The 25727-nt window shown below is 40.0% G+C and overlaps 1 protein-coding gene across 2 annotated transcripts in view; it reads right to left on the minus strand.

Annotated features, from left to right (window-relative positions):
• The window catches only part of LOC136840972 (uncharacterized), a 145247-nt gene that overhangs the window by 10027 nt on the left and 109493 nt on the right, over positions 1-25727 (minus strand). The window contains exons 6-7 of one of the 2 annotated variants that reach the window (XM_067107970.1): positions 4016-4150; positions 1460-1604 (exon numbers count right to left, since the gene is read on the minus strand). In XM_067107970.1, coding sequence (XP_066964071.1) covers positions 1460-1604; positions 4016-4150 — 280 coding nt within the window. The remainder of the gene's footprint in view (positions 1-1459; positions 1605-4015; positions 4151-25727) is intronic. The other variant, XM_067107971.1, reaches the window with a different exon arrangement.

Genomic DNA, 25727 nt, shown 5'->3' on the forward strand with positions numbered 1-25727 from the left:
GCACATAAAAATATTTGCAAAGGTAGGACCTAATGGAGATCCTATGGCCATTCCGTTAGTTTGAACATTCGCTCTCCCATTAAAAATGAAGGCTGTGTCCAGCACAACCAATTGCAACAGTTTTTTAATAACCATGATATTAAAATGCTTAAAAATGGTATCTGGGTTGGAAAAAATTCTATCTAAAATAAAATCAATTGTTTCTTCCACAGGGACATTAGTAAAAAGTGACTCCACATCTAAACTAGTCATAGAAAGATCTGATTCTTGTGATAAAATCCTTTCTCTAAAATTATCAGAGTTTTTAATACTATAATTACTGGTAGTTAAGGGTGCTAGAAGTGGGACTAGAAATTTAGCCCATTTATAATTAGGAGTGTCATATGAGGTAAGTATAGGTCTCATTGGGATACCGTCTTTGTGAATTTTGGGTAATCCATACATTATTCCATAGGAAGCACCTGTGCTGTATAAGGATTCATAGGTATCAGTACTTATAATATTTCGGTCTTTTAAACTTTTTAAAAATCGATTTACTGGATCCTCAACTTTAAAAATTGTAGAATACTGAGGTTCTCCTATTTTTTGAAACAGGGAGAACCTCAGTATTCTACTATTTTTAAAGTCGAGGATCGAATAAATCGATTTTTAAAAAGTTTAAAAGACTGAAATATTATAAGTACTGATACCTATGAATCCTATACAGCACAGGTGCTCTATGGATGGAATAATGTATGGATTACCCAAAATTCACAAAGAAAAATATCCCAATGAGACCTATACTTACCTCATATGAAACTCCTAATAAACTAGCTCAATTTCTAGAGAGAGAGGGCAAACACATGGTAAGTGGCTGGTTATTGCAATTTCTTAGCACCTGGCTGCCATATAAACACATTGATACTTTCACTTTAAAAAAAATTACTTGAGCATAAATTTAATAATGTCCAGCAGGTACATTACAGTTTGTATCTATACTTTCCTTTCATTAGAACTTTCAACGAACAAGAAAAGATATGACACACTTTACTTGAAAAACCAAAGGCTTAAAAGTACAATTTTTTTCGCCGGACACAAAGGCAAGTCGGTTAAGTACAAAAACCAGTTAAGCTGGGGTCTGTTAAGTTGAGGTGCCAGTGTAAAAGGAATGACAAGAAGAATGGAAATACAGTACTTGTAAACCCTTCAAATAAATGGCAGAGATCTGGGGAGTTGTGATGGTAACATATTCACAAACAACACAAAAGTGTGCATGTTGGTTGTTTGGGTACTCATAAACTGATCACCATTTTTTTTTTTTAGGAAAACTAGATTGTCTAGGGCATTTCAGCAACTATGAATTGGGGTTAAAGTATAAGAAATGGATTTTTGAGAGAAAAAGACTTTAAACTTGAAGGGCAACACATATGCCTAAACCATCAAATGTTCAGTAACAGTAAAAAAATCATATTAACATTACCCTGCACGTGTGGTGTTCCTTGACTTAGCTCGCATAATAATTGTGAAGAGGCAACAAACAACAAGACCAAGACCCACTATGCAAGCTAATGTCATAATAATAGTTGTGGTGGCTGAAAACATTGGAAGCTGTGACACTGCAGCATCTGTAATTGTAATTGGAAACAAAACAACTGTTAAAACAACAGGATCTTTTAAATGCCCTTGTTTTCACACTAATATGCAAAATAGTATCTATTAGTAAGTGTGTACATTTCTAAAGAACATGATTTCAGTTATTCATTGTGGTAACACCAATTACTGTAAAAAGATAGGTCTGCTTCAACTTAACAAAGGCAACTAAATTACAGAACTAATGTTCAACAATGTTTTGGGTTGTTACATTAAGAAATGTTTTCAAACCAGACTTTCAGTATTTAATTACAAGATAGTTTGCTTTTTTAATCTTCTACAGCAAACCTAATGCAGTAGTATACAGACAGTCCCTGATATTCATTCAACTTTGAGTTGTTTTGTTTTCATTCTTTTATATTTGTGCATTTCCTTTCAAAATTCTTTTGCAAGTTTACTTTTAATACTTTTAGATTTAGATTTTTAGAAATGTTAGATGCAATGCAAATAGATAATAAAAATCAGGGGCAATCTATATTCACCCTCATAACAAGTATCATATTTGCTGGTATACAAGATGCAACGCTCTTTCAGGGAGCATATTTGGAAAAAAATAAAAGTACTGTACCCCTCTTTCCCCTGATCTTCACAACCCTCCCCACTCCTAACCTACAGTATTTGAATATCACTGCACAGAAGAAACAGTCATAGGTATATTTTCATGTGTGATGGTCTGCCCTCCACAAAATGGTCTTTGCCTAACTTGGCAATTAGTGTAAGCCTAGCCTACCATCTCTCATCTTATTCTCTCTGTAAGTGCTTAATTCTGATACAGAATTTTAACCTTACTGAAGATATTTTACAGCAATAACCAAACTTAAGATATTTTGCAGCTTAATTATTTAAATATTTTACAGCAATAACCATACTAAAGATATTTAAGTAGTATGGTATATGAGAAATCTATCATCACAGCATCAAAATATATCCTAGATACCTGAACTTATGAAACTGTGCAAACTTGCATAAACGTATGGACATCTATTTAACTAGCCTAAAAAATCTTTCTTTTTCTCCAACTCACTTAAACCTGCTCACGGTATTTTACTGTAACATAATAATTTACATGGTATGGTACATGAAAACTGAAGCTACTGTTACACCATCCAAAACACACCTGCAAACTAAACTTGTGACTGTACTGAACCAATGGCTGTTAACCTTAAATAGACATAATGTCTGTTAACCTAAAACAGACATAATGTCTGTTAACCTAAAATAAACATAATCTGGTAACCTAAAAGAAACAATGTCTGTTAACCTAAAATAGACACAATGTTTGTTAACCTAAAATAGATATATAATGTCTGTTAACCTGAAATATGCTCGCTCTCTCTCTCTCTCTCTCTCTCTCTCTCTCTCTCTCTCTCTCTCTCTCTCTCTCTCTCTCTCTCTTCTGAAATAGAAATATAAATACAAAGTAGAGGTGCAAGTAAAACAATGAGCAAGATGAATATATCTGGAAAATTTAAATAGACTTAAACAGCAGACAAAATTAAGATCATACATAAGTCTAGTATGATCTGTATTACAGAACAGATATGAATCATATGGTATGACAACAAAACTAAATCTAAAAGATTTTTATTTAAGAATAGAGCTTTAAGAAGAAGACTTAAAGTCAGATGACAGGACAGTTAGAAATTATACCAAAGTCAGATGACAGGACAGTTAGAAATTATACCATAAGGGGAATTACATTAGTTCCATGTGCAGATGAGAAAATGATGGAAGGGAGATGTAGATAGCTTGGAGATGTCCTTTGCACAACTCATGGGAGAATAGTATGTGACAATGCCTGCTGGGCTCCTGTGGGCACCATTAGAATTTGAAGACCCAAACCTACTTGGATGAGAACTATGAGAAAGGATGCTGAAGATGAGTAAGAGGTTTGTGGAAGATAAAGCAAAGGAACAACACGCATGGTGAAATTTAACAGACCCTTCATGTCGTGCAGCAATGAAGGCCATGAAGATGATATTACGAACAGAGGCAATTATACAATAAAGTACAGTGCTAGGGTAAGTACATTTTTATGGAGATCATGAATATTCAGTTTAAAATGACTGCCAATAAGGTAGTTAAGAATACTAAACACTCAAGTTAATACAACATACACTGTCCTGAAAAAATTATTGGAGAGTCCTCGACAGTAAGAAAAATTTTATTTTATGACTGAATATTGCATTAAATATTTCTCATGTAATACTTATCATTTATTCATGTACCTGTACACTCTATTATCATGAGAGAGAGAGAGAGAGAGAGAGAGAGAGAGAGAGAGAGAGAGAGAGAGAGTCTCACAATGAACTGTTTTACATTGAATGGACAAGATGCAAAATTATATACTGTATTAGCTATACAAACAAAAACAACAGGTTCCAACCTTGACAATTACTCTCATCTGCTCCACCTGAAGAGAAGGCACAGTTGGAGTGACCATCACAGACGAGGGCATTATCAATGCAATAATTGTTGCTCCCAGGGCAGATATACCGTCCATCACATCGCTCTGTAAACACTGAATGTCAACCAAGAGTGCAGATTAGACTACTGAAGCAACTACTAACAAGCACACAAGCCTGAAGAGTTTTACTAGCCTTTTAATACAACATTCAACTACAAGATGAATGAACTACATTAGCCTGATAATAAATTAGCAAAGCAATAATCACAGCTAAAAGATTACACTACCACTACCAAAAGAATACATACGCTTTGCCATATAAAAGCAGTAAGCTTAACAACACTAAGCACAGCCATTTTAAAATGTTAAGAGCAACAAAATATACTAATCCATCTACAATACGATAATTAATAAGCATGTTTTCATTCAACAATTATAATTTCATGACAAACACTTGTAAATACTTATATGTACTTGGCAAAGAAGTTATGAATAACATATGAATTAAAGTACAGTGTGACTCATTAAACATTAAAGCTTACCAATTTTCACATGACAAACTTGAAATGAGAAACATAGAGGAATTATACAAACCCTTTTTCAAAATCCCCCCCAAAAATGTAAAAGTTCTAACCTTTGTAATATACAAACCATTCATTTTACTACTGCCTATTACCTCTGTACCTGAAGGGTTAACCAACTCAACTTTATCATGACAATTTATTTTGTTTTAGGTCACAGCAACTTTCTGTAACCACCCCTTTCTCACCTTATACCTCAGCTTGCAGGATTGTAAGTACCTCACTTTTTACACTTATTACAAAGCTCAAGATCTTTCACATTTTGTCCCATTTTAAAAAATTGTCCTTGGCAATTATGGCTGGGACTTTTTAAGGATTTTTGTTTCTTTCTACTGCAAGCAGTCTACTGATGCTCATACAGTCTGACAAAAAGAGGCTTTGTTTCCTAGCCATAAAAACATTTACCTTAAATATTCTTTGCTCCATATGCAGAAAACAGATATTTCAAATCCATAAAACTACTAATGTGGTACAATGAGAGAAGTGGAAGCCATTAAAAGGTTCACTGTCGCTCCTTGTTAACCATTCAACATATGACTAACTTGTGTAGGCAGGACTCTAACAAAGAAAAAATAATATGGTTTCAGATGTACTCATGTACAGTAACATACAAACCTTCATAATTGACATCATTGGTTAGAGAACTTTGGTGGAATGACATTCAAACATTCTTCCAAGCAGAGCTAGGAGGAGAAAACCAGAGAGCTGTACTATGCATACAAGCCAGTCTGCTTTATTTATGTTCATTTACCATATTTGGAACCTGGTGTTCAACTGAACACAGCAACACTAATGTCAAGCATAATTAAGGCACTGGTAGCCAAAACCAACAATATAAGGCCTTTACTGAAGGCCACTTTTACTACTGTAATACATAAAGTTATAAATGTGTAATTCTCATGATGAAAGGCTGATGCTCAGGAAAAGTTCCTTCACTGAATATAACGTGTAAGGGATCCTTCACTACAAATAATGCATTGGCTAACAAGGCAATAAACATGACAGAAAATGATGTTCAAAGAAAGTAACATGGCTTGTAAGACATGCAGTGTACTGAACAAAAAATTATGTTGTGATCAAGGTGGAATCTGGGAAACTATTAGCACTACACCAACTACACACTTAATAAAAAAGGGAATATTATATACCAGTAGGTGATTCTCCTGACGACAGAAGAGACAAAGAAAGGTTTAATGTTTTGAGAAATGCTCAAGAACAGTAAAGACAAGCCTTAGCAAAATGAAACTACAATGCTGAGGTCATTGCCACCTCCTAGTTCAGCAGTCTTTATGAAAGTATTTCTAAATAATAATAATAAAAAAATGTCCTTATGTACACTACTGCATGTGAGCGGTGTCCATGTTTGTCAGCTGATTTTATACACAGCCAGTGGCTACCGTTGTGCGCTGGCATCTTAGATCTCCATATTAAAAATATAATGAAAATTTCAGCTGAATTTTGTGTGTGTATGAGCAGGGCTTAGTAGAGATATATTACAGCAATACCATTATTTATTTGCTATGGAATAAAAAAACCTTTTTGAAATCCCTATATGTTTTATGCTACTTGAGCTTAGGCTATCATATAACACTAGTTTAAACAATAGGTAAATATGCAATGAACCATATTTACTGGTACACAATATTATACTGTATTAATCATATTTTGTTAGGGAATACTGTACAGGTAAACAATGAAAGAAAAGGGGTAGTAAAGAAACAGACAGAAGTCCAATTGTGTATGTAGTCAACAAATGAACTGAGTCTAGGTAATTTCTTAAAGGGTTTAATTGTTATAAACAAATTAATGATGTAGAGTAAGATATTACAATACTGTATATAATCAAGTTAGGACTTAGAATGCCAGTAGCTACTGATTGGTTCAAATTACCTTGTCTTACAGTCTTACATATATTACTGCTCTTTCATGAACACTTAATGTTGCATAAATGTGTTCAATGTGTACATATTCTATTTTCAATGTGACTGGAAATTCATTTGCAAATGTTTCGTGGGATGGGTTAACCTAATTTTATGTAGTCTGGAGATTTTATGTGAGTTTGAAACACTAGTTAATTAAGATTCAATTTCAGATACACTTACCAAATCTTGAGTATAATCTCCCTTGGCCATGACACCAAATATAAGAAGGACATTTAATTGGCATTAGGTTTCCACCACATTTGTTTATTTGGAGAAACAAGGCAAAATACCCACATCTTGCCCCATTCTTTTATTTTTCTTTGAATATATCTATATCCACTTTCATGAATTACACACCTATTCCACATTTGCATATCACTTTTACAAACCCTGCATATTTTTCTGTCTATTTTCACAAACACAAGTATCCAGAAGACATCCTACATTCTCAAAGAGGTCAATTCCCAATCTTCTTTAATTCTCAAAACTAATTTCTCCAAGTACACCTATTTTTCACTAGATACAAAAGCAGATCTAGTTCACTGTCTCAAGATGCCAAGCCACTGTGGAAATGATGGACACCTTTAAAACTAAAATTAAGATAGTCCCCGGGTTACAGCAGTTCCTACGTACGGAGCTTTTCAAACATATTCATAAAAAAATTGGTTCCGGGTTACGATGGATTTTCCGAAGTTACAGCACTTATAGCACACCATAAGGCACTTACGGCGCACCGTAAGCGACGGAAGACTGGAACTAGTTTCTGAACGGCATAGCTGCAGGCGCTATAATGAGGTGAGAAGACGGGTTTAAGTAGCTGTTGCCACCAGAAGGGTTCACTACAGCATATAAGGAGGTGAGAAAACCAGTTTATTACCAGGGCAAAGCTTGAAAACCTATTTTTTTTATTATGATGTTCCGGGTTACAGCATCCCACTGGAACAGAACTCCCCACCCCCACCCCCTCGTAACTGGGGCCTGCCTGTAATCTTTGAAGGTTGTTTGTATTGTATTATGCCAGTCTTGTGCTGGCATGGGCTCTTGCTTTAGGTCAGCCTGTAACACTGATATGAACTGATACTACACTGATCTTAGCCAAAGCCTCAAGTGATATCTTTGAAGGGGGGCCATTACTTCCTATGCTTGTCCAACAAAAGTGGAAACACTGCTGAGGCAAAGTGCCAAGGGCCCCTAAAAATTGCATTTGCCCTTTAGGGTGGGAACCAGGTACTGCTCAAGTCTAATAGCTTTACTAAGAGTATCATCAAGGTGTGCCACCTTGGATCTCGTCCTCCAATGGAATGAATAAGTGGATTACTAAGCATGATTTATTCAAGCTATTGTTGAATTTCTTCATTCCAATTGTAGAGCTGCAGCAGCATCATCAAGAATCCACATTCTTGTACACATCATTTATCATCAAGCCAACTTCCAGCAATCCTACCACGATCAATCTCATATGGAGCTGAATAAGGAAAAGTCTCACTTCTATTACTAGAAGTCTGACCCATTGTATGCCCCAAAGCAATGCCACAACATACAAACTGTAGCTATAATACAAAATTCAAGCGAATAACAGTCAGTTTAGTAGTTACAGAAAAGTTATTCAAATGTAAGAAATATCTCCAAATATTTTTCATAACAGTAAGTGAAATTTTCCGATAATAAAACATGAAAGTACAAATCACCGATTTAAAATAAACAAAAGATACAAAAGATGCATAAAATGAAGATTAAATAGCATCAGAACAATATTCAAACACTACCACCGTTCAATGAATACGAGTCAAGGGAAACTGACAAACAAGACTAGGGGCTAACCTAGGAACTGGATGTCACACCCACTGTTAACCTCTGCTTTAACAGTTTAATGAGCTAATTGGCAGTATACATACGGCAACAGTAAAACAAAAGGTTTGCAATGTGTCTTGACATATTAAGCTTTAATAGCCTGTTGGAAAAACAGGTCATTCAAGTGGAACAAGTATTTAATCCTACAATTAAACTAAATATTAATTAAGCATTGCCCAGCACTAAAAGAGCATCAAAAATCTACATCTGACATGATCAGTAACTGCAAAGTGACCAGCTCAGCTTACAAATGGATTGTATACATACTAAGCAGCTATTGATAAGAATGATCAGTAATTTGTAAAAGCCAATGAAGCCACATGAGGTTTACTGTTAACAAGTGATTCACAGTGCAAACCCTACAGGAGACTGACTTTAGAGGATTTTTTTCTAAATATTTGTGGTTAGGCTATCTTTCTGTATTGAATAACATTGTGATAGATATAGCAAAAGTATTTTTTGTATATATGAACACCATAAAGAAGAGTAACTGAATTCTATTACCTACTACTAGTTTGAAAAAAGGCTGAGCTGCCTTGTAAAAGGAAGGACATGAAAATCAAGGGGAACAAAAGCACAGAGGGTGTTCCACAGCAATACTCAAAGTAAACCTAATGGAGAACTTGGTAGAATGCCAATCTGTGCTTGGCAAAGAACATCTGTCCAAACACTTTAATAAACTAGTTGTCAAAGTTTTAGAAATGAACCTTACCATAATATTCACCTCTCATTTACAAAACACTTCATTTAGGCAAGCCCTAGGACAGTCTACAAACATGATACAATGGTTTTTAAACTATTTATATAAAAAAATGGTCATATAGGAGTGACTCTTCCAGTTTGAAGAAACAATAGTCAATATGGGTAAAATTTGTAATTCTGTCTTTTGTAAAATATAAAATTCAGCATAATCATCAGATCAAAAGGGACATAAACATCTGAACTGACACACTAATGTAAAATCTTCTTGAGCTGCTGAGTTTGGTGACCATTTCTTTCCTTCTAATATCCAGCTTAAGACTGCCCACCCATTATCTGATTTCCTAAGCCATGTAGCCTTCCTTCTTACAAATAGAAGATTTATCATTTCCTTTGGGAGTTGAATATAATCCCTTCCTTCTTACATTCTTTACCAATTTTTCAATTTCAAGCTATATATCCCTTGATTTTCTTATAAAAATCTATATAAATCTTTATTTTTAAAAGTTCAAAAGAACAATCACTACTACTGGGTAGGGATAAAATAAGAAAATCACAGAAAACACTAGATGACTATTGTTTCATGGATGCAATTCAGTTCCTTGTATGCAGTGATTCAAATCATAAAAACATAATTTGTGTGCCCAATACCTATGTAATATATATATGGCTGCATGTTACGAAAAGTGACTATGGGTAACATGTATATGCATAAATGACTTACAATTATTATGAGAATATTTTTAAGAACTCTGTACAGTAATCAAAATACCATAAAAACACAAGTAAGTCTGCTGAAAATGAAGTTTTCATAATCAAACTAATATTGTAATACTTACCTGAACACCTAAATTAGCCCTGGTTACCCACCAGCCCGAACTATATCCCCGTAACTTTTACCCACTCATTGGGTAATTAAGTGTCAGCGTTACCAACGCTTACTGGAAATCTTGTCAAGATGAGTTACCTGAAGTACTGTTGGCAACACTGCTGCAAGTCCCAGCCGCGCGAGGCCGGGTTCCTCAATTGCGTAATTCACTAATCAAATTGAAGTGGGGAGGAGGGTGGGAATCATTCAGATGTTCAGGTAATTATTATAATATTAGTTATATTATGAAAACTTCATATTGCAATACACTCCCTAAACACCTGATTTAGCCCGATTAACAAAATTTTAAGGAGGTGGGATCAATCCAATTTCAGCCCGACCTGCCAAACAGGAAGGCAGATAACTCATTATTCACCTACTCTGCCTATATGCATATATCCTCACCTAGTTATCCACTCAGCAGGAGAGGATGCCTGCAGAGAGAGTACCCTCAACGTCAGTCTCAATCTCAGCTCTGTCTGAGTCGAGCTACCTCTCATGTGGTATTCAAACCTCCTCATGGATAGAGAGTAGCAAAGCCAACCTACCATGTGGCTAATCACAGCCTCCCATGAGTAGCGGAGAACGACGACCTCCCATGTGACTAATAAAATCTAAGCACTCTCATGTATGGAGGGGACGATGACCCTCCCATGTGGCTAATCACAGCACTCTCATGTATGGAGGGGTACGATGAACCTCCCATGTGGCTACTGTAACCTCGCATGTATGCAGGAGAAGTTGAATGTGCAGTCTCTTCGGGTTCTTTGCCGTATGTTGCAGCCATCTGTGCAGAAGAGGGGGGGGGGGGTTGGAGAAAAGATCCTATCAATCTGGCTCAGCCTAGTTTCATCGTGCTAATGTCCTGCCTAATGCTCCCCCTATGGATCCTATCAATGGAGAATTCCAAATTCCTAGCCTAGCTTGAATATCTAACTTCAACCCACCCCGACCTATCATGCATTTACAAGATCGTGTTGGCCATCACGAAAGGACCCAGGGAGTAACCCTTCTCCAACGAAAATTGGCTGTCCCTGTGGTACAAGGTCGTGAAGACCAACACCGACTTCCAAGTGGCCGCTTCTAAAATCGCTGACACCGAATAATTCGTAAGGAAGAGCGAAGATGTTGCCATTCCTCTGATAACATGCGCCCTCAAACGTGCAAACGAAGTCGAAGGTTCTGAAGTTGATGAAGAGCCTTCTGACGCTTACTGGATAACCTCCCGAAGAAAGAAACTGTTTGCGTTCTTGTAGATCGAACGCGAAGGGCATTTAGGAGAGATGAATAATGTTCTCGGGCGAGGCAAAAGTTACTTGGTCCGAGACAGATAGACTTTCAAAGCTCTACCTGGACATAATAGCATCTTGGAAATGTCGCCTCCTACAAAGTCTTCTAAGGATGCAACTTTGAATGCCCTTGGCAAAGGATTCACTTCCGATTCGGACTTTGCCATGAATTCCGGTATGTAAGAAAGAAAAATATCTTTCCCCGAAAAGGAGACTGACCTGGATACCGCCTGAATTTCTCCGATTCTCTTGGCCGTAGCCAGAGCAATTAAAAATAGAACTTTCTTAGTTAATTGCCTTAGAGGCAGAGACTCTAAAGGTTCAAAGGCTGCCGATCTTAAGAAATTCAATACCACCGCTAAATCCCATCAGGGGTCCCAAAGTGGAAGAATTGGGCGCTCTATTTTAACCCTTTAACACCGAAGCCCTATTTACAAAAACGTCTCCCGTATGCCGGCGGCGTTCGGTGAGTTAGCGCTGCCGGAAAAAAGTTTTTTCAAAAATCACAGCACGCTTAGTTTTTAAGATTAAGAGTTCATTTTGGCTCATTTTTTTTGTCATTGCCTGAAGTTTAGTATGCAACCATCAGAAATGAAAAAAATATCATTATCATATATAAATATTGGAATATATGACAGCGAAAAAAAACTCGTATATAATTGTATACAAATCGCGCTGTAAGCAAAACGGTTAAAGCTAATGAGTTAATTTTTTTTAGTTGTATTGTACACTAAATTGCAATGATTTTGGTATATAACAAATTTTAAAACGATCAAAGCAACACAGAGAAAATATTATCACAAAACGATGCATGAATTCGTAACGAGCGGACGTAAAAAAATGTTTTTTTCAAAAATTCACCATAAATCGAAATATTGTGCTAGACTTCCCATTTGTTGAAAAATGAAGCTAATTGATTGAATATTACTAGACTGTAAGTGTTTTAGCTTACAATTGCAGTTTTCACCATTTCGGGTCGAGTTAAAGTTGACCGAAAGTCGAATTTTTTCTATTTATCGTGATTTATATGGAAATATTTCAAAACTGATAAAAGCTACAACCATGAGTTATTTTTTGTTGTATTGTACATGAAATTGCGCACATTTTCATATATAAAACTTTATGTAACGACTAATATAAAGCGGTGCAAATATTACGACAACGAGACAAAAGAATTTCTGAGACGTTCGCCGAAGTTACAGCGAGACGTAAGGAAAATGTCTTTTTAAAAAATTCACCATAAATCGAAATATTGTGCTAGAGACTTCCAATTTATTGCAAAATGAAGTTAAACGATTGAATATTACTAGAATGTAAGAGTTTTAGCTTACAATTGCGTTTTTTGACCATTTCGGTCGAGTTAAAGTTGACCGGTTGAAATTTTGGCAGTTATCGTGATTTATGTGAAAATATTTCAAAACTGATAAAAGCTACAACCATGAGCTATTTTCTGTTGTATTCTACATGAAATTGCGCACATTTTTATATATAAAAAGTTTATGTAACGACTAATGTAAAACGATGCAAACATTACGACAACATGATGAAAGAATTTCTGAGATGTTCGGCCGAAAGTTACACAGCAGCGCAGGCGTAAGGAAAAAATTTTTTTTTCAGAAATTCACCATAAATCGAAATATTGTGCTAGAGACTTCCAGTTTGTTGCAAAATGAAGGTACATGATTGAATATTACTAGAATGTACGAGTTTTAGCTTATAATTGCGTTTTTTTACCATTTCGGTCGAGTTAAAGTTGACCGATGGTTGAAAATTTGGCAGTTATCGTGATTTATATGAAAATATTTCAAAACTGATAAAAGCTACAACCATGAGTTATTTTTGTTGTATTCTACATGAAATTGCGAACATTTCCATATATAAAACTTTATGTAACGACTAATATAAAACAGTGCAAACATTACGACAACGTGATTTAAAGAATTTCTGGCGGGACGTAAGGAAAAAGTTTTTTTCAAAAATTCACCATAAATCGAAATATTGTGCTAGAGACTTCCAATTGGTTGCAAAATGAAGGTAAATGGTTGAATATTACTAGATCGTAAGAGTTTTAGCTTAAAATTGCGTTTTTTTACCATTTCGGTCGAGTCAAAGTTGACCAAAGGTTGAAATTTTGGCAGTTATCGTGGTTTATATGAAAATATTTCCAAACTGATAAAAGCTACAACCATGGGTTGTATTTTGCTGTATTGTACATGAAATTGCACACATTTTCATATATAAAACTTTATGTAACGGCTAATATAGAACAGTGCAAAAATTACGACAAAATGACGAAAGAATTTATTAAATTTTCGGCCGAGTTACCGCCGTGCGTAAGAAAAAAGTTTTTTCAAAAATTCACCATAAATCGAAATATTGTGCTAGAGACTTCCAATTTGTTGCAAAATGAAGGTACATGATTGAATATTACTTGAATGTAAGAGTTTTAGCTTACAATTGCGTTTTTCAACCATTTCGGTCGAGTCAAAGTTGACCAAAGGTTGAAATTTTTTGTAGTCGGCGTACGGTACGTCCACTCGGCACCCAACAGACAATTTTAGTCGACGTATGATACGTCCAATAGGCATTTAAGGGTTAAAAGATCTTGACAGATCATGATGAATCTTGCTGGTTAAGAGTTCCGGATGGTGAAAGGGGAATGTACTGCTCAGCATTGACCTGTACCCAGCAACTGTAGAATAAGAAAGTCTCTTGTCTTTCCTTAAAAATAGCAAGAAGTCTGCTATTTTCGCAACTGTCGGGTGCGAAATACAATGCCCTCGTTTCCGGCACCATCCACGATACATTGCCCACCTGGCCTGGTATAACTTCCTGGTTGAATTCCTTAAGCAGAAAGACAGTTGTCTAGCCACTGCTTTAGAGTCCCGCATGACGGGCTGCTCACTGGACAGTCTCCACGCAGCTAGCTTCAGCACACGGAGGTTCCGGTGGAAGTAGTGGAAGTACAGCTGTTTGAGTAAATCTCTCCTCTCTGGGAGGAATACCGGAACTTCTGTCAACAGGTCCAGGAGGTCCGGAAACCAAGGTCTCTGGGCCCAAAACAGGCAGATCAGGGTCATTTGAGTGTTCTTGCAGATCCTGAGTTTTGCTGGCACTTCCTGTACCATCCCGAAGGGAGGAAATGAATAAACTTCTAAGTTGGCCCATGGGTGCAAATTGCGTCTGTCCCGCAGGACATGGGATCCACTACTGGGGAGAAGTAAACTGGAAGGCGATGGTTCATCCTGGTGGCAAATAGATCTACCGTCGCTGGCCATCTCTTGAGCAGCAGTTGCACCTCAGTCTTGCACTAATGCCCATTCCCCTCCGAGAACTTCCTGAGACCGACTCGGGGCATCCGCCAAGACACTGAACTTTCCCGACATGAACTGGGGAATGAGCGAAACTGTGTTCCTCGCACCAATGGAGAATTCTCTGTGCTACCTTATTTAACACCTGTGATCTTGTTCCCCCCTCCTTTTTGAGATAGGATACTGCTGTAACGTTGTCGCAGAACAACGCTACGGTCTTGTTGCTTACCTGTTCTGCAAAGCAACTTAGAGCCTCCTTGACTGCTCTTAATTCCCTGTAATTTATGGACTCCTCCCGATCCAGATCCCTCCATAGGCCATGAGCCTGAGATTCCTCCAGGGATGCACCCAAACCCCGATCTGAGGCATCTGTATACAGTACGCCTGGAAGGGGGGAGTCCAACCTTATGCTGGTGGTCAGATGATGTTCTTCTGACCACCACCGAATATCCTTCAGGCAAGAATCGTCCCAGATTATTGACACGTTCACTTCCCGAAAGTCCCAGCGATTCCTGAGACACACCTGCAGAGAACGCATCCGGAGATGAGACCCTGGAACAAGAAGGGATAGGGAGGCCATCCAGCCCAGCAGGCTTTTCCATAAGCTAACAGGTTGAACTTTGTTTGACATGAATGTTTCCAGCTGGCTTAAAGTCGCTAGAACCTGCTTCTCTGTCGGGAGAGCCCTCAAAAGATGCGTCTGAATCGTTATTCCCAGGTACATCTATACTTGCCTTGGAAATAGAGAACTCTTGTCGAAATTGATTCTTATGCCCATCTTCTGGCATAGATTCAAAAGAAAATCCCTTGCCTGCAGAGCCTTGCCTTCTGATGAAGCTTGAACCAGCCAGTCATCGAGGTATCTTCTCATTCGGAAGACCCGACGATGCATTATGTCCAAAACAGGAGACATCACCCTTGTGAATACCTGAGGTGCTGTGGTCAGACTGAAGCAGAGGACTCTGAACTGAAATGTTCCAGTTGGACCTGAGAAACGAAGGAACTTCCGAGATTCCTGATGAATCGGAACCTGGGGATAAGCGTCCTTGAGGTCCACTGAAATCATCCAATCTTCCCTCCGGACCGACCGCAGCACCGACTGGGAAGTTTCCACATGAAACTTCGTCGAGGTTACAAACTTGTTGAGACCCAAGAGGTCTATGATAGGTCTCCAAGATCCTCCCGCTTTGGGGGCCACAAAGATCTGGCTGTAGAACCCCAGAGAAGGGGAATCAGGCTCTAAGGCTCCCTTCTCTAAAAGGGCTAGGATCTCCTCCTGATGGAAGAAGGGGAGTAACTGGGAAGATGCACTGGTGAGTTGGATAGCAGAGGACGAGAGTGAAAAGGGACTCTTTAACCCTTCCTTAACACCTCCACTACCCAACTCTCCGTGCCCCAATCCTTCCAGATGTCCCAGAAAGGGGCAAGGCAACCTCCTGTAGGTGCAGGCGAAGGGAATATCTCCTATTTCCGAAAACCCTTCTTACGATTGGAAGGTTTCGGATCCAAGGCAGAACTGGAAAGCTTGGAAGAAAATCATACTCTCTTAGGAGAACTCCCCAGCGACTTAGAGCGAGAGCACTTCGAAGGAGGAGACATTCTAGACCCCTTTGAAGATCTGGCACTCTGCGCTGCGACTCCACTGCAGAAGTAGACGACACAAATTTGACCATCGCCGACAAGTCTTCTTCTCTAAACGAACTGCTGAGCGACAATGGAGCCCTCAGCAGTGCCCTCTTGTGAATGTCAGGAAAATGAGGAGGCAGGTGGTTCAGATAGAAGTCCCTCTTCTTCTTCCCTAAGAACGCAGTACATCCTGCAGAAACGTTCACCTGGTGTGCAAGCCCCATAGAAACCGACATGATGAGGTTGTCGAAAAGAGTCGGGTCTGACAGAGTATAACCATCCTGTTTGAGGAACCCCATCAGACTGGATAACATCCGACTGGTTGTGGAAGGTGTCTTCTAAGATACTGGCTTCCCTGGCCGAGATAGATACTAGACGGTTTGATGATGGAACCCGAGATAGGAAAGCCTCTTCCGATTCATTCAGCGGCACCCTAATACTCACAGAAGGGTTACCTGCGACCCTATAAAAGCCGTTCCGAATAGGAAGCAAGGCTGAATCCTGCTTACCTGATCCTATCACTGATGCCAACCCATTGTCAGCCTCTCTCAAAGCCTGCTCGACCCTGCCAAACCAGACTAGATTCTTTGGTGACTGTGTTAACACCGGCTTTGTTGCATAAAGCGAATCGAACATAGCTTGGTTATGCTGCATTGGGTCCTCTGGCGCCTTGGACTGTGGATACAGTGAGTGGATAAAGTCCAACATCTGTCTGTACTCACACTCATTGGCCGAAGGAAAACTAGCTTCCGGTATTTGATCCTCCTCTTCACAGGAACAGTCTTTGTCGAAATGGTCCGACTGAGCCGAAACCGGAAATGAGACAGGCTGACCTCTAGCAAACATTGAGCCTGATGATCCGGAGCATGATACAACTGGGTGCGCAATACAGACACCTGACGAATCAGTCCCGAACATACTGGGAGTCACCGAAATAGGTTGCGCAAACCCCGCACCCTCCAAAGACGATGACGCAACACCTGGATCGGTCACACCTGGGCGGACAACGCCCATTCCTGAGAGCGGAGAGACCGCAACACCCACACCACGCAAACCAGTCACATGAGACTGGGGATCCGGAACACAAGGTCCTCTACTTCAAGAAGAAGAGGGAAAGGGTCCCTGATGACCCGAAATCAAACCCAAACCTAATAGACCGCCTTAGCTGGAGGGACAGAAGAACCTGTTGGAAAAGTTGAGAAAGGAGGAACCAAAGTGAGAAGAAAGGAAGATGCCACACTCAGAGTTACCACCGGAGTTCCTGCCAACGATGTTGGGCAGGTAGAGAGCGTCCCAGCTGGCCCTGAACTCGAAAGGGTTTTGATGGGAAGATTACGAGGTACTGAACCCAAAGAAACAGAAGATGAAACATCAGACAGCTTAGGTACTGGGGCAATTGCGGAAACTATCGGAACCATAGCATTAAACGCTGCGGCAGGTGCACCGCCAACTGCCGCAGCAACTAGATCAGAAGCCTGTGAGGGTACAGGATTCGCTGCAGTTGGCACCAAAGACAAACCCACTAAGGTTGAGAAAGAGTTGCAGAAGAAGGTTTGGAAGCCGTAGAGGATAGGAAAAAATCTGAGGTTACAGAAGAGGCCATAGATTTTAGAGAAAGAAAATATACAGATTCCGGTTCCCTCTGATAATCTTGCAATATATCATTTCTGAATTCCAGGAAATTCTTCATTACATGATCATGGATATTCGAAAACCCTATATTAAAACACTGTCTGACCAATGACCTATACCCTTTGGAAAGACCCAATAAATTAGCATTATATTCTGCTACATTTAATGTCCTATCAAACGAATTACCATCACCAACCAATGAAATTTTATCGCCAGAAGGAAAAGGAACTCTCAAAGAGGAAGGGAACTCCTCCGGCCTTCCGGAACCTGACAAACTTACTACTAATCTACATCCTCCTCAACCAATTTAGCAACATTTTGTTGCAAGGAGACTGCAGCCAGAAATAGAACCACTGCTGGATCTAACAGAGATCCCAGAACCTTAATTACACCTGCCCCGAAAGAAGACTGCGCCTTCAACTTCTCTCCTACACTCTTTGCTGCCTCACTATTCCTATTTGTCTGCGTCAATTCTATCTCTAAATTTACCTCTGAACTTACACTATCTGAAGAAAGGGGGAAATCTGCTGCTAACACTGCCTGCTCCAAGCCAGGGGGGCCAGCAGATCCTATTTTTGAGGTTTGTAGTTCTCCATGACCCCCGCCACCCATTAGGGCTGGTTCTGGAACAGGCAGGGGAGCTGAAAAAGAATAGTTTCTATTTCCCTATCACTTATATTTTGCTCTTTGAAGTCAGACAACTTAGTCATAAAACTAGAAAATAAATTTGTCATGCTTGCTGATAATTTATCCTCTAACTTCCTGAATAACTCCAATTCTATACCTTCTTTATCTAGACTCTGAGTTTCTACAGCTGGTTCCCTAAGTTTGCTCTTGGAAGCTAGAGATTTTCTATACTTAAGATAATCCTCCATCTGATCTTTTGACCAAGACCTACATTCGTCACATCTCATTTAAGTTAAACTACATTGCACCTTCCTACAAGCTATATAAACTGAATGTCTATCGTGTTTGAGGCTACTCATCCTCTGTTTGCAAGCTGTGCACGATCGGTGAGTTGCAGTGTCTCCAGCAGTAGCGGTGTCAGTCGCAGTAGCTGTAGCTGAGGTTGAAGCAGTTGCACTTTCCAAGGGGGGCATCTTTTTGTCCAATCTACCCATCGCAAGTCCAAAATGAGGCAGAGTCTAGACGGGACAGATAAATTTAATGCCAGGCGAAGGAACAATCCAGGAGAAAAAGGCAAAAATCCGGTCCAAGTCGTTATCCAATATCAATAAAGTCAGTATACGGGGGCTGGGCTAATAACCAAAAGTTTGCCTGAAGCAGGAAACATCCATGCAGCAAGGCAAACAGAAAGCAATTGGGGAACCCAACTTCGCGCGGCTGGGACTTGCAGCAGCGTTGCCAACAGTGCTTCAGGTAACTCATCTTGACAAGATTTCCTGTAAGCGTTGGTAACGCTGACAGTTAATTACCCAATTAGCGGGTAAAAGTTACGGGAATATAGTTCGGGCTGGTGGGTAACCAGGGCTAATTCAGGTGTTCAGGGAGTGTATTGCAAATTCTGCTTTTATAATTAAATATGACATTTTTATGGTAGAATAAAGTTTTATATATACTTACCAAGTAATTACATTGTTCAAAGTTTCACTTGCCAGCAGCTTAAAAATTGTTGAAATTTGCAGTAGTGCTAGTGTCGGTGTAGGTGACTTGACCCCACCCACTTTCAGGGTAAGAGAGGAACAATTTCAGCAGAGAGCTCAATTGGTTTGCCCTTCTGTCCATATGAGGGGAGGAGGGAGGGCTCTGATTCGTAGTTACGTGTTAAGTATACATAAAACTTTATTTTATTATAAAAATATCATTTTTATTTATGTAACTTAGCAAGTAATTACACTGCTGAATCCAAAATTGACACAGAGGTGGGATATATGGACTTTTTCTACCCCAAAACATTATGGATGATAATGAGTTTGAGAATAGAAATTATTAGCATTGGTACAACAGTTGTTCCTTACCTGGTAAGAGAGCTGCTGCAGGTAGATACTGCCTCTAGTCAGCGCTCATCTTAACCATGTAGGGTGTGGCGAATTAGCCCTGACACACCTCTACACCAGTGGGAGCTTTGCAGCAAGGGACGATCCCGGTGACTAACAAAGCATACAAATAAACAGTTGGCCCTGCCCTGGGCGCAGTACTAATAAGGCACAAATCACTGCACATACATAATACGACTTTAAATGTAATGGGCAAGTAGCCTAGCCTATATAAAACAATTGACCAGACTTAAAAATACTAACATCATTTACACCATATAACAAAAAACCATCGCTCATCCATTAAAACTAAGACTGGTGGGCACTCCAGGTACACAGTACCCCCGCTTTGTCCCCCAACACCATGCCAGGCAGGGACAACAGACCCAAGGTACTGCAATTATCGAATATGGTTTCCACATCAAGAAGATAATGAGTCGCAAAGATTGACCTACACTTCCAATAAGTCGCTTGAAGAATTAGTGACAGAGATAAGTTGTGCTTGAAGGCTAACAAAGTGGTGAACACTTTTATTTCGTGAGCCTTAGCTCTGACGGACGTTAAGACAACCTCTCCAATTTGAGAATGGGCTTCAGTGATAAGGTCCCTCAAGAAGAATAAAAGCCATTCTTTGACATGGAACGAGACAGATTTTTAACTGAGCACCACAGGATCTCGAATCTTCTCTGTTCTGTGCAATAACACCTAAGTGCCCTCAATGGGCAAAGGACTCTCTTCTCATCTTCTGGGCCTAGGATTTCCATCAGGCTTTTAATAGGGAAGGAATAAGGCCAGGGTTTGGTTGGGTTCTCAATTTAGCTAAAAAGCTAATGGTGAATAAACACACAGCACCCCCTTGGGAATATCCGACTCTCTTGTTGAGAGCATATACCTCACTGACCCTCTTAGTGGTCGCTAATGCTACAAGAAAGAGGGTCTTCCAAGTAAGGTCTCTTAGTGAAGCTGAACGAAGAGACGCAAAATGGGGTCCCAAGAGCCATTTCAGGACTACATCCAAATTCCAAGAGACAGCCTCTAATCCCTTGGATTTGGAAGTGCCAAAGGACTTGATGAGGTCAGACAGGTCCTGATTAGAGGAAAGATCCACGCCTCTATGCCGAAACACCGAACTCACCATTGCCCTATATCCTTTGATTGTAGAGGAGGAAAGGCCACTAGATGTCCTCAAATACAGAAGAAAATCTGCAATGTCTGCTACAGACGTCTTAGAAGACAAGATGTCATGTCTTCTACATCAGGCCCTAAAGATACCACTTGGCTTAGGTTAGGTTAGGTACCACTTGGCTTGGTAGACTTTGTCGGAGGAAGGGCGTCTACAATTCACAATTGCCTCTGAAGATGCTCCTGAAAACCCTTTCTGTCTCAGGAGTTTCCTGACAGTCTCAACCCTGTCAGGGCCAGAGTGGACAATCCTTGGTGGAATCGCCTGAAATGGGGCTGTCTGTGCAGACTTGGCCTTTGTGATAACAACCTCGTGAAGTCTGTCAGAAGCCTGAGGAGATCTGGGAACCATTCCTGTTGCAGCCACTAGAGTCATCATGACAGTCATGCGGTTGCGAAACTTGAGAACTTCCCTTATCAAACAGAATGGCGGGAAGACATAAAGATCTTTGTTTGACCAGTCTTGTAGCATGGTGTCCATCGCCCATGCTAGAGGGTCTGGGGCTGGTGAACACAATTGGACGTCGCAAAAAGATCTATGAGAGGTCTCCCCCACAGCTTCCACGGATCCTCGCACACCTGCGGATGAAGAGTCCACTCTGTGGGGAGTACCTGACTGCAACGGCTCAACCCGTCTGCAAGGACGTTGAGTTGGCCTTGGATGAACTGAGTCACTAACTTAGTCTGGTTGTAGTTCGCCCTCAGGAGAGATCTTGCAGCTTCACAAACGGAGAGCGAATGAGTCCCCTTTTGCTTCTTCATACAGTAATACCTCGATCTTACATGATTCGAGTTGTACGAATTCACAGACGCAAACTTTTCATTGGAAACTAACTAATTGTCATGCACGATTTTTTCACAGAAACGCGACATTGTGAAGCCTCGAGAAACCCTGTTTGTTTACATTTTTATGTAATTTATAAGTTTTCAAGATTTATGTGTAAATTAAATAACATTAAATAATAAAATTAATAATTCTCTCTCACTCTCTCTCTCTCTTACTGAGATGAAAGAATTTTTATGGTTACATGTATATGTTTATTTGTTTTGTATGATAAATACATGATTTACCTAATAATAAGTACTAATTTCCAAATATTAATAAGATTAAATAACAATAATAATAATAATAATAACTGTAATTACAAAATTTATACATTTCTATAGTAAATTATGTAATATTTTAAACAAACAAATATCATTTCCCAATCTTTTGTGAAACCTTTGAAGAGAGGGACGAGGGCAAAGCTGTCAAATAAGTCAATCGTTGCCCACAGTGTGTCAAAGGATTTCTACTACTAACTATCTCTCTTTCTCTTTCTTTGTTTCTTTTTCTTTTCCTTCATAAATCATGAATTTACATCTTTTGATATCTAACATGAGAATAACTACTCTCTCTCTCTCTCTCATGTTATTCTCTGTCTCTGTAATAATTCCTACATAATTGAACTTGATATTTTACGTAAGGACATCTCTCTCTCTCTCTCTCTCTCTCTCTCTGTGTCTCTGTCTCTAATCTGATAAATAATTTAAATAATTCTTTTAAGTAAGGAAAACCCTTATCTCTCTCTCTCTCTCTCTCTCTCTCTCTCTCTCTCTCTCTCTCTCTCTCATAGTTAGCAATCACACATTTTACAACTTCTGATTTCTTTGTACATCTTTACCTGTAAAGTAGTTAGTTTAAATTGATCTAATTTTACCTGTACCGCCTACCTCTACGAACTGTGAATGCACTAGTGTGGCAAGTACATTCTAAAACATAGAGACATAATAACTAAGAGTTGCACTAGTCCAAATAAAAAACACTGTTTGTTCATGAAAAAGCATTTCAGAACAATGAGAGATGTAGAATAAAGTTCTTAAAAATGAGGCTGAGAATACAGTACTTCTAAAAATAAATTGGTCGAAAGGGGAGAGAGAGAAATTCTCTTTTTTTAAGGGTAATGTATTATGCTAACTTTTAAATGAAATTACAGTAACTTTAATTTCACTTAAAGGTTAGCTTACTAATTTGGGAGCATGATTAGGGTCATATTTAGTTTTTAAACTAGAAATATGCATTTATTAGCATTTTTTGGGACTGTGCCAAACTTGCACGAGGGATTCTTGAACCTAACCTCATATAAGTTCAGGGTACGGCTGTATATATCAGGGCTGTAGTGTTGTCTGAATGCACAGTCACCATTTGACTGTAGACTTCTGTTGCAAAGTGTTGTAGGCCCAACCGAATTGCTGTCAGTTCCTTGAGGTTGATGTGCCAGTGAATCTGTTCCTGGGACCACGTTCAGGACACTTCCTTGTTGCCTAGAAGTGCCTCCCCAACCTAGATTTGACGTGTCTGCATAAAAGTCTAAGTTGGAGCTCAATGGGAGAAGGGACTTCCCCCTCTGACAGCCTGTCTTCTGATTGCCACCATAGGAGATCCTCCTTGATTTCTTGAGAGTTCAGAAAGACAAATGTGTCTGGATGAGCTCTCCTGTCCCAGCTGGCCAACAGATAAAACTGAAGGGTTCTCATATGGAGCCTTCCTAGAGAGACGAATTGCTCCATGGAGGCTAAGGTACCAAGAAGGCTCATCTATTGGTTGGCCGAGCAGGTTTGACGGAGAAGAATTCGTTCACTTTCTTCAGACATGACTGACTTCTTTTGAGGGGTGGGAAAACCTGAAAACTCTGAGAGTTTATCATCATCCCCAAATACAGAATCCTCGGTGATGGAATCACCTGGGACTTCTGGGAGTTGATTCACAGGCCTAAATCCTGCGCTAAGCGAAGGGTCTTCTAAAGGTCCTCCACGCACCTCTCCTTCGAAGGTGATCAAAGAAGTCAATCATCTAAAACGAGAGAGATGTTGATCCCCATAAGATGTAGCCAATTGGAGAGAGGAGCAGTTGAAAAGCCAAAGCATAAGGCTCAAAACTGGTACACTCAGTTGCACAACACAAATCTTAGGTACTTCCCAGACTCTGGGTGTACAGGGATGTGGAAGAAGGCATCCTGCATGTCAATGGTTGCCATCCAGTCACCTTGATGAATGGATGACATGACGGAGTGACTTGTTTCCATCTTGAATTTTGTCTTTTCGACAAAAAAAATTCAAGGTGCTGACGTCCAGTACCAGCCTCCATCCCCCTGATGCCTTGGGTACTATGAAGAGACCTGACTTTTTCGACCTCTTCTTGAGGAGGGATGAGACTTTGTTTGAGAGGGCCAAAAACCTCTCTGAGCCTACAGAATAGGTAGTCAACACAATGGGCATGTTGACTAAGGGGGGCTTCTCCCTGAATGGGATGGAGTAGCCCTCCTTCAGCAATGTCACAAATTCACAATCCACTCCTCTGCCCCCCTTGTACTCCATCTCTTCCAGAAATGGAGAAGCCTGGCTCCTACCCAGCGGAAGGCTTGGAAGAGGACTTCTTAAACGGTCGAGACAAGAATCATAGGTTCGTTCTAGGTCTTGGTTGGGTCCTTGTTCTGCCATCCGAAAGAGAAGTGGCTGAAGGGGAGACACAGTTCTGGCACTAGCAGTCGAAAGTTCCCTGGGGCGCCTAGATGATCGAGCTAAAATGTCCAGTGTACTCTTCTTCTGAAGTTCTGAGGAAATATCGCTGACTGTGGACTGTGGGAAGAGGTGCTAGGGATCAAGAGGAGAGTATAACAAGGCAGACTTCTGTGATGCAGTGATGCTCTTCGTGGTGAACAAGCACCAAGGTTCTCTCTTTTTCAGCACTCCCATGGCAAAGAGAGAAGCTAGCTCTTGAGTGCCATCCCTAATGTCCTTATCAGTACATGAAAGGGCATTCAGCCAATCCGCCGTGACATCTTCAGGTAATGAGGAGAAGTTCTTGATCTTCCAAGCTAATGCACCAACTGACCAGTCTAAGAAACTTATTACAGGCAGTCCCCAGTTATTAGAGGGGGTTCCATTCCAATGGCATGATGATAAGCGAAAACCGCAGATTTTTAATTAACGGCACCTGTTAGGTAGGTATCGGCACCAATACCAGATTATCAGAGCCAAAAATTACCGATTTTCGTCACTAGACAAGCGCTGACAAACTGGATCGCTGATAACCCAGGCCGCCAATAATTGGGGACTGCCTGTACTTCCAAAAGTTTAAAAAGATTCTTAAGAAGGTGGTCGAGTTCTGTGGGGGAGAACATCACCTTAGCGATGGTGAAGGTTGACCTCCGAAATGAGTCAATAAGGCCAGAGAAGTCACCCTAGGAGGAGGCAGCCACTCCCAGCGAGGGATTTCCCAAGTGGCATAAGACAAATGCCTCCAATGTACCAGACGATAAGGAGGGTAACTAAAAGAAGACTTCACCTGCTCTCTCTTCTCCGGGAGCTAATTATCCAGCTCATTCAGAGCCTTCCTAATGGAAGATGAGAGCACCAGCTTCAGCAGCCTGGAGGAGTCAACAGGCTTGTTACTAATGAAAAAAGTCGAAGCCAGGGAAGAAGAATGGGAAGTTTTGCAACAAGTACTTCAATAAGGCTGCATAGGCCAATGGAGCAGAGCCCTGATCCACATCACCTTCTCCACCTTCTTCCTCTGATGAAACAGGGGACAGCTGCAACTCCATAGGGGCCTGAGCAGAAGAAGGCTCCTTCTTAGGAAGACTCAAAATGTCAGCAAGCTGTCGCTGAATAGCTGCTAACGACAGATCCGTAGCATCAACGGCAGGAAACGATGTAAAAGTTGGTACCAGGTGTTTGGCATCTGGCGCCAG

This window comes from Macrobrachium rosenbergii, chromosome 8 (assembly GCF_040412425.1).
Source record: "Macrobrachium rosenbergii isolate ZJJX-2024 chromosome 8, ASM4041242v1, whole genome shotgun sequence".
Classification (NCBI taxonomy): Eukaryota; Metazoa; Arthropoda; class Malacostraca; order Decapoda; family Palaemonidae; genus Macrobrachium; species Macrobrachium rosenbergii.